Source organism: Cupressus sempervirens, chromosome 11, assembly GCF_028749045.1.
Source record: "Cupressus sempervirens isolate cs-2001-9-10 chromosome 11, ASM2874904v1, whole genome shotgun sequence".
NCBI classification, from domain to species: domain Eukaryota; kingdom Viridiplantae; phylum Streptophyta; class Pinopsida; order Cupressales; family Cupressaceae; genus Cupressus; species Cupressus sempervirens.
Genome location: NC_143128.1, coordinates 63,563,562 through 63,574,675, shown reverse-complemented (window position 1 = coordinate 63,574,675; position 11,114 = coordinate 63,563,562). Strand labels below are relative to the sequence as shown.

At 33.0% G+C, this 11,114-nt stretch overlaps 1 protein-coding gene across 5 annotated transcripts in view; it reads right to left on the bottom strand.

Annotated features, from left to right (window-relative positions):
* Positions 1-6,402: 6,402 nt before the first annotated feature.
* The window catches only part of LOC149528263 (uncharacterized), a 36,822-nt gene continuing 32,110 nt past the window's right edge, over positions 6,403-11,114 (bottom strand). For 2 of the 5 annotated variants that reach the window (XM_089810357.1, XM_089810359.1), the window contains exon 4: positions 6,403-6,975. In XM_089810357.1, the coding sequence (XP_089666483.1) occupies positions 6,822-6,975 (154 nt within the window). In that variant the 3' untranslated portion in view covers positions 6,403-6,821. Of the gene's footprint in view, positions 6,976-7,219; positions 7,354-11,114 lie in introns of all 5 variants that reach the window. The other 3 variants (XR_016358846.1, XR_016358847.1, XM_089810358.1) reach the window with 3 other exon arrangements.

Here is an 11,114-nt window from a genome sequence, read left to right as displayed (position 1 = left end):
CTATGAATTAAATATCTTCTTTGTATTTACTAAATGGCTCTTGAATCCAAACTCCTCTGTTGTATTTCCTTATAAAGAAATGGAAACAATGATAGTTCCTTTAAATCTCTTTTGGCTCGTGGTGTATTAAATGTCTCATGTTCTTCATTATTTATCTTGGATTAATATTGTTGTATAAATGAATGAAAATAATTGCATGAGTTTGTCTACATCGTCTCCTTAAGTTGGGGTTAAATTCATCTAGGCTTCATATTGCATTTATCTTTCCTTTTATCCAATAGTTGATAGGGTGGACACATTCTCTAAGGGTTCGAATAATAAGATTACATGGGAGTTGACTCTATTTTCCCAAAAGGACTAAGAACTAGCCATTGTATGTTTCTTGTAAGTGTATATGTATAGTTTTAGGTTAGTGAGGTTCAATCCATCGGTTTTGCATAGATTATCCTTAAATACTTTCATCCTTTCTTATATCATTGAAACATTATAATTTCTCCTTGAGAACCTTTTGCCAACTCAATAGTATCATTAAGTCTTCATTCATAACCATTTACCATAGGTACAACCACCTAGGTCTTGTGGATGTTGAAGTGTGGAGATTGATAAAAATTAAGTTTCAATCTTCTTTGTTGGCTAAAATTGTGTTGAGTTTCTTAGCATCAAGTAGGAAATCTTGTAGGAAGTCAACCAACAATAATGTGCACCAATAGATTGGCAACTGCGCTAGGAAAAGTGGCTCACAATTCATATTGTGCAGTTACCCAAAGATTTTCAATTTTACAGACCAGTAAATAGAAAAGTGAAAGTGTGACTTTGTTGGATAAAGAACCCAATAAATATATCTTTTTGTTTTTTAAAACAAAATGGTGACTCTATTAAGGAATTTTCAAATTACATCTTCACCTCACAGAAAACCATTAATTCTAGATGATCTCAGGCCATTGGATCTGAGAAAATTTGTATATAGACCTAAAAAGTTATGCTCAACTTTAAAAAATAAAGTTCTAAGGTTTCATGGAGAGTGGGAAGGATCAACAGTTGATCATCTAGAAGTATTTAATGATTATGTAAATGATAACCAAGTTTATAAAGAAGATAATGTAATGATGCTCTTTGTGAAATCTCTCAAGGGAGATGCAAAATATAAATACAAGTCAATTACAGCAGGAAGCATTTCATCATGCTATCAATTAGAAGAATGGTTCCTTTATACATTTCATTCTTGCATTACACAAGAACCTAATCTAGAACATTATAAGAAAGAAAGCCAAGTACTTAACAAAGATTAGATTTCAAAATTGTTAGATATGGAGTATCAAAATGCCATATTGAAACAAATAAACATCCATGATGACCCTAGATTAGAGGCAATATTTTTTTATGAATATGTGGAAGAAGATGATCTTCCCTCGAGAGAAGATTCCATATATGATCATGCTTTGTTCAACAAAGGAATTGAAGTTCAAAATCAACCAGAATTTTTTTTCTTGAAGGAGAATGTGCTCTGTTGTACACAACTACAAGATCCTACTCTACAAAATTGTAGCAATAAAAGATCTCATATGATCTAGTTTCATGTAAGAAATATCTAGATTACATTGTATTTTTAAAATATATCTATGGAGAGAACATATGCTTAGGACACATCCTATCAAAAGAAGACCTAATTATTCCAAAAAATCTCAAAAGATGTGAAGTTTGTTCAAAAGAGCACTATTGTGTAAATAAATAGTTATTTGAAAAATAGACCATTCTAATGAAATATCTAAAGCAAACGGATCTATCATTTTAGAAACATATGTTGTTGCAAAAATTTAATGAGCCTACAAGGGTGATCTGTTCATTTAATGAGTACCATATGCCATATGGTGTGTATGAGGGATTAAACTACATGTGATCAAGCTATGATCTAGAGCATTTTGATCAAAGAGTTGCAAGTTTTTTAAATGATTATCTTTCCCTTGAACATTGAACATTGAAAATTTTCTTACACAACATAATGATATGAAAATAGAACTAAAATATTGTAAGTATTTACATGAGGGTGACAAGAATATGAAATAGAACATGCAAAAGCATGATCAATTCAATGTGATGCTATGGAAAGGGAGCACAGGTATGATAAAGCAAAATACGAGTATGTGTGTGTTTCGCCCTTGATTTTATGATATTGTGTAGCACTTTGTTGAAAGCATTAAGATAAGGGAATGATAGACTCGATTTGGATTTTGGCTTAGATTTTGATTCAAATTGGAATGAGATAAAATCATGATGTATCTTGTATTTTAAATAGTCTTTGTGTTTAAACTTGCAAAGTTTATTGAGGACGATGAAACACAAGGGGGAGGGTATGATACATCCTAATTTTTGGCTCAATTATGTCGATGAGATTTCATGTGAAATCAGTTGACTAGTAAAATTAGTTAAACATCATGATCATGTGAAATGGAAATATGGTTATTCGTTACAATTTCATGTGAAGATGACTTGTTAGTTAGTCATTACGATATTATCCAAAATTGATTATTTGTTATCTCGAAATTATGGAAAAGTTGGTTACTTGTTATAGATTCTTGGGAAGTGAACTATTGATTATCTATAATGATGGGAACTTGGAATATTGGTTATCATTATATAAATTGGAAATGAATAGCTAAAATGATCAAATTCTGTGAATCCATTGAACGATGAGAAATTTGTTGTTATCATGGAAAATTTATTTTGCAAGAGCACGACGAAGGGGGGGAAGCATTGCCAGAGAAGGAATTGGGCACGTAGGCACCACCTATCATTGAGCAATACGTATGTCTTAAACCACCATGGCTAAGGGTAAACGGCTAGGCAAGCAAGAGTATTCTTTGGACGACCATGAACTAACCAATTAAATTATATATCACTTAACAAAAAAAGAAATCACTAACCATAAATTGATTTATGAGCAAGTTGTTACTTTTCTCATTGTGTTATTTGTTTGGAGCCTCCTAGTGTGTAAGGCAGGTCCTAACATATCGACACCATGATACCTAAATATCTATATAATGAACATACATGTATATGTGTATATGCGTAAACCAATTTAGATATATAAGAACATATACGCATACTTGATATTTGACGTATATATAACAAATATAAGATTGGGAGTTACGCATGTGTATATATATATATATATATATATATATATATATATATATATATATATATATATATATATATATATATATATATATATATATATATATATATATATATATATATATATATATATATATAGATAAAATGATGTTAGATATTAAGATATTATTATTTATTTTTCATCCTTGGCTAAGGTCTTATTAGTTTGCCTTGAGCGGTCACCTTGTTAATTATTTCATCGGCCTCTATGTCACTTGAGTGACTAAAATTTATATGTTAGCCACTTAAGCCGATGGCTCCGTGTTACCATTATAACTCACACCATCACCTTTTATTGTTCTAGCTCATAACCGAGCATGCAGAAGAAGCAATTTATATATGGTAATTCCATTCCTAGCGCCCCCGATTTCTTAGTGTTTACCAGTGCCATAGCTCTGCATATTTAAATTCCCTTCATAGTCATTTTTAGCTCTACTATTATAATCATTCCACAACCAATATCCTTTATAGTTATTCAAGTTCTTCCTAGTTGCATAATCGCATTAGCAAATACAAGATTGTAGTTTGATCAAGGGTTTTATCCCATCATATCATAGTTGCATTTGTGGCAATCCATCCCATTTCTAGTTAATTTATGTGCAAGAATCACTATCTTAGCTAGTGGTGGGTTCATTGCAAGTGCAACCTGCTTAAGGTGGCGTAAGCCAAGATTGGGGTTTCACAATTGTAAGATCTTTATCATATTTCTTGCAAGTGCAAGGAATCAATTAAAGCAACAACCTCTACCACAATGAGGCAATGATATTTATAGGTCATGCATTTCTTTTTAATAATCTTCCATATAGATATAAGAGGTTTTTGATTTCTTGAATGGAAGAGAAGGAAAATCTATAAGCCTAGCTTTGAAAGGAGTATCTTTCATTTTCTCATGATGGTCAAAATGCATCACTAATCTACAACAAAAAGGGAAAAGATCTCACAAACATGCCAAAATGCATATGACTAATCTATAACATAATACAAAGATATTAAAATAATATTAAACCCTTTTAATCTAAGTCAAGCATAAACTTCTAGTTGAGCATAAAGTAGACCAGATGGAATAATCTTATGTTGCTTACCAAAGCAAGAGTTCCTTGTGATGAGTAGATTTGCTCATACAATTTGATTGATTTAGTTGCTTGTAGGCTTGCAAAAGATTATCATCTACCTAACAAACTCAAAAAGATGATCATGGATGACTTGACAAAGGATTGGAGTAGGTTTATAAAAATATACTAATAATAGAAATGGTCTAATTTAAAGATTAGTAATGGGTGCTAGTTTTGTGTAAAAGATAGATATGAATGATCAAGTTTAAATGTGAAATATAGGCACTCATTCAAACAGCATTGGATTGAATAGACTAGGTGATGACTAACAATTGGATTAGAATGGTTGCTTTTAGCAATTTGATGAATTTTGGATCCAAAATGTTTATCTTTTTTTACATGATTTGAGGTAAAGATTTGAATCCCATCAAGACTAAACTACAAAGAGAGAAAAGTAAGATTTGGGAGCACCAATACAAGCAAAAGAGATAACATGAAAGAACAAATATATTCCACCAAAGGAATAAATTGTAATTACATTAATAACCCTCATATATGGGAAAAGTTATAATAGGGTAACATGGGATTATGGCATGTCTTAGTCTATATTAATTGAGACAAAAAAATGCCTAAGGAAGCTAAGGTAGAAAAGTGTAAAAAGGACCTAAAAGGGTAAGTAATATACCTCAATTAGACCAACCCCACACTTAAGTGCAACATAAGGAGAATGAGAAAACATGCAATAATACAATGATGGGTCTCAACTAAAAGGCTTGATGACACTTTCATGTACAAATTTTATCATAAACTAAGAAAAAAAAAAAAACTCCTATAGCAAGAAGAAAAACTTCCAAAAGAAAATATAAAATCCCTTAAAGAGTGTGAGAGAAAAAGTGATAACACCATGTGAAGAAAAAGTTCCATAAAAAAGAAGAATAAAAGGTGGACAATGTCTCCATGTATAATCTCAAGGCACAATTGGTTGGCAAACAATGAATGCTAAAGTTGATCTCCTTAGCAAGCAACAAACCCAAGGATTTATGTAGGATGTGTTCATGTTTTAAAGAAATAAGGGAAGAATACAAGAGATATATGATGTAAAGTTCCACAAAAAAGAAGAATAAAAGGTGGACAATGTCTCCATGTATAATCTCAAGGCACAATTGGTTGGCAAACAATGAATGCTAAAGTTGATCTCCTTGGCAAGCAACAAACCCAAGGATTTATGTAGGATGTGTTCATGTTTTAAAGAAATAAGGGAAGGATACAAGAGATGTATGATGTCAAGCTCCGTAAAAAAGAAGAACGAAAAGTGGACAATGTCTCCATGTATAATCTCAAGTCACAATTGGTTGGCAAACAATGAATGCTAAAGTTGATCTCCTTGGCAAGCAACAAACCCAAGGATTTATGTAGGATGTGTTCACATGTTTTAAAGAAATAAGGGACAAATAAAAGAGATGTATGATGTCACTAGACTCTATCAAGAGCCCCCATGTTAGTGTCATCAAGTGTAACAATCAGATCAAGAGTCTCTAGCCTAGCTAAGAAACATGGCGATCCAAAATCCAACAAACATGGGTGTATAAAGAGATCCATATAAGATACCTCCAAATGTGATTATTGTGAATGTATAAAGACATCAATTTCTCTATGTATATGCTCTGTTTTTATTTTGTATATTATTTTATCAGATCTAAATGGTTGTTACTTAGATCTTAAGGTCAAGCTAAATGGCGGAATGGTCTTCCATTTGACCCTCCATCATGACTAAATCAATATCAAGAAATTGATTCAAACAGTTACTACTTGTTAATGCAAATGAAATTTTCTCAAAGAAATTTGGGATCAAAAACAAAAATATACACTTGCAAAACTCAGAAAACTCAAATTTAAACCTTGAACCCCCAAAGTGGAGGAAAAATATGTTCACTGCCTTATTTGTGATTTGTTTTTTTTTACTGGATTCTACTGAAATACATTTTCCAAAACCTATATGGATCACAAAATAGGCAATAATTCTTGGACTAGCATCAACAGACAACCAGTAGGAATCAGCATAAAGGAAAACAAAGCCTTAAATCTAGGTGGTTTTTTACTCAAAGGAGGGAGGGTAGCAAATGAACGGTCCAGTATATAACTGTGCAGTAGTAAAAATAGTCAAAAAAATCCCCAATCGTCTAATGGATCAGTTTCTTTGATCCAGTGTATTTTCATTGAAGAAAGCCCTTATTTACTTGGGATATGATCCAAGTTAACAAGGAAAGAGTAGTACAAACTATGTAACTTTGGAAAGGTTTGTCTCTTGCAAGTAAAAACAGTTATAAATTATGAATACTGTGTCTCAATTTTGCCATGAAAACTTCCAGGCATCATTCATGTTAAGTTATCAAAGTTCCTACTTTAAGAAACTAAGACATGCAACTTGAAATGATATTTAAGAATTTACTAGAGTCCTGCATCAGCTGAGATTTTATAAACAGATCAATGGCCTTATCTTGTTCTCTTCTCTTCAAAGAATAAAAAGTCAATGGATGTGAACACAGGAGATTTTTTGGGAATTCCTTAAGTAAGCCATGCTCCAAAATACACCTGTCACAGTTGGGGCCGTACATCCAACCTAGTCAAGCAGTACAGTTCATTGTCACTAGGAAAATGATCCAATAATAAAATATCTGAATGATCATTGAGCTCATCAATGAACCCAAACCAGTAAATCACCAATCCCGGGCCAAATCTGTTTACGTACCTACATCAAAGAAAGAAAACTGATCACAAACATATATAAATGGTACAGGCAATATTATGTCTTCAACTTGGTCACATTAAAGGATTGACTTGCCTCTTTCATACAAATAGAAAACACAAAGTCGTTATGAATCTAGCAATCTTTTCTAACATAAACATTGCAGCACAGAAAAATCCAGGAAAAACATAGCAATATAACAACAAAAACCTAAACCAAAAATAAGTCCAAAATAATAATAACCAACCTCTGTTTTATTAATGGTTTCCAGTTTTACTCAATTTATGTTTTTGCTGCCTGCTTGATTTTCCTTTGTATTTTTTCACTTGATAGCCAGTTTGACTTAGCTTGTCCCTTTACGTGATGTGCCAAATGGCATTCCTGAAAGGCATGGCAAATGAGGTAGGAAGGACTAAAAAGGACTTAAATTCTAGAACATACCCTATAAATTTTTCGGAGTCTATGCCTCTGAGTTTGTGATCCAAACAAATGTGGTGGCAACAAAGTATCTAGAAATTTATTAAATTAAAAATTGATAAAAAAAAAATTTGCTACATTTAAGAACAAGTGTCTGTAACAAACACGCATTTTGTTTATTTTGCATTTTTAGATTTATTCCACTTTTTGCATGTGTACCAAGCTATTAAACTTATTTTCAATTTAGGTCCTTGAAATCTCTTGGCAAAACTAGCAAATATGAAGACCTAGATACATACTACATCACATGACTAGCACAACCTGCAAAGCATTGACAATCTTATATAAATTAAACCTTTCTAGATTTTATTATCTGCTCATGTAAGTCAACCATACAGCGAAGAAAAACCAGATTATATTGGAATGTTGTTATGGATCCCTGAGAATTAAACATTTACTGCCATTGTGCTACAGAGCAACATATATATCTCACACAAAGAACTGAAATCCTGTACGAAGCCCTGCTGGCTCTCTTCAAATATGATGTAGAATTGGTTGTTTGTTTTTTTTGAAAGTATTTGTAATTTTTTTGTTGTTTTGGATATTTATATGCTTTTTTTTGTATTTTTAGAATATATAGAAGTACTTGAGAAAACAAATACAATTACTCAAAACAAATCGCCACAAATGCTAACTTTGTTTAAATACAAATCTACCAATTGCAATTTGTAAGGCCAGAACTTAATTAAAATGAAACCTGTAATTGATAGCTGACATTAGGTAGCAACTTGCAGCTGAACATGTAATGTCACGCCACCAATTAATTGATTGCTCCTCCTGGTCTGAAAACGCTGCCAGAGATAGTGAATGCAGCTAGCACACAATTGAGAAATCACCCTTGAATTCAAATGCAGCTACACTAGATTCAACACTGCCTCAGTAAAAGAAATCGCAGCTTGTTTGTGGACACTTCCCAGTGGCGTTAATGACAGGGAATTGCAAAACTCTTGAACCCCCAGCTTGATTCCACCTTCTATGCAAATCACAACAGAAAATAGGAACATTTTGTATACCTCGGTGCCAAACGAATCAATCAAAATTGCAGAACTTGTACTCAGCAGAAGGCACGATTCACTGATATATAGACCAGCTCAAAGTGTAATTGAATTTGTGGAGAATATCAGATTTCCACCAAACCCAACGATGAATCCCTTGAAACTTCATCAAATACAATTAAAATGCACCATTAAACATGATCGATTTGCAAGAGGAAGTCCTTTTTATAACAATCAATGAAGTGTGGCTCCATCCATACACCAAACACCCAAGAGCATCATTGACACACTTTTCACTAATGAAGCTTCAACTTTACACTATCAAATTAGAACAATTAAGTAATAAAGTTCTTCATTAAATTATGTTTAAATGATAACTTGCAATATCTAACACATTAAATAAACCCGAATCAATCACTGAAGAAGCTTGGACTCAGGGTGTCGTAACTGCACTACCAAAAACAGAAGCTCTGCAAAACTGACTTACCATAAATAGCAAGTCACTCCACTGAGATCTCAAAAAACAATGGCAGCTCACGAGGGTTACAATGATGAACTGACATCATCAAGCTACCCAAACTTGCTAAATTGAGGACATTACAGTCCTCCCTCCCTAAGAATGCTTGTTCCCAAGCAATCGCAGTTTGGGGTGCTAAAGAATATCCTCAAGCTCATCTGAAAGACCCTTCTACTTCACCAGAAACTCTCTGATGATCTGTCGACACAAATGCCTCTCCCTAGTATCCAATATAGCCACAAGGATCAACTCTAACCTCCCCTCATCATCCAGTGGGGGTAAAGTAGAAAATGGGACAACATGCCTATCCAATGGCTTTGTGAGGCGCAATACATGAAACACATTATGAACTCTGTTGTCCTCTGGCAAATCAAGATCATAGGCTACCTCACCCATGCATCTAACCACACAAAAGGGGTTGTAATAGCAAGGCTTGAGCTTCTCAGCTACACTCTTCCTGATGGATGGCTGCCTATAAAGCTGTAACCTAAGTTGCCGATACGGGTACAGTACGTGGGTACGGTACACTGGTACAACACATTTTAGGGGGGACGTTGGGTATGCTAATAAAGAAAAACAATAAAAAAATAAAATTATAACTCTATAAATATTTGCAGCCTTCAAAATTTAGAACACATCATGCATGATAAACAAAACTCAGAACTGTCATTAATATTACAAATTCAAAATATGATAACACTAATTTGCTCTCAATATGTCAAAACTTGAATTTTATGATACATTTATTGAATTGAAATTCATTGTTTATTGGCTCAACATTAAAATAACACATCTATTAGTTACTCTAGTAGGACTAATTATGCATCATATAAGTTTATCAACATCAATATCAGAAACATCATTGACATTAGATGATGTATGCAGTTAGAATCACATGCAACCCCACAATCGCTTGCACTAGAAGGACAGTTGCTATCTGTTTGCACATCCAGTAAAGATTGTGTTTCAGCTGAAAAATCCAAATCAATTCTCTTTGGATCTACATCCCAAAACTTTATGCCCCCTTCCTTGTACTCATTTTGACTATGACTAAGAAGGTGCAGGTTGGAATGCACATAAACTAGTTATCCCGGCTTTACTTGCTGCCAATTGATTGTGTTTCACCAAGTGAATAAAGGAGTATGAACTCCAATTTCACTCAGACGTAGAGAAACTAGCAACCTATTGAAACAAAGGGAGAGTCATAAAAAATTGTCAATCAAATTAAAGTTAATATTTTTTGTTATTTTTACAAATAGTAAACAATATAAATAAAAATTTAGAGAGTGCAAAAACTTTGGTTGCTCCAATTATGGTTCATTTAATGAAACTAACTAATGCTCAAACAAGTTGATCTATAAGGGCTTCCAATCAGGTTTCATGGCAGCTTTATTACTATTTTAGTTAAATGATTGTTTCCTCCGACCTACATATATGGAGACATTAAAATACTTATGTGTCATCAATGTGCAATGTATCCTATTCAAGCTCTATTAGTATGTGATGGTTATGAAATTAATATAAGTAGAAAATTACAGAAAAGATCAAACACACATAACACAAAATTTCGCATGGAAAAACTTGGTGAATTATACCAGTTAAAAACCAGGAGCACATATCTTTCAATATTATTTCTCAGGAACCTTCACAGTTACAATATTATTCAAATTGTCACAACAAACATGACTTCAAGTTGCATATAACAACTGAGTTGCAGAGTCTTAATTACACTACATTCAGTATGACTCATACAATCTACATGTACAACACATGTCAAAGTTACTATTTTTGTACTTCACCATAACAACTTACTACTTATAGTAAGTCTACCAACAAAAACATATGTATAAAACAAATCCCACCTTTGGCAGATGGCTTTGCTGTGATTACTTTTGGACTCAACCAAAGAAGCTGGACTCTCCATGATGACTTCACATTCCAACAATGGTTACATTAATGTTGATTTCCGAAGGGTCGCAAGTGATCGGACTACAATACATATAATTCCAAGGCTATAAACCTGTCCCCTTTCAAATATTAGTCCAACACAATCTAATTGTATTTTTATCTCCCTGACACATGTAAATATGACCATAAACGCATGGCATGAATAAAATGGACTCCCAATCAGAATGCATGTGAAGGTTGATAAG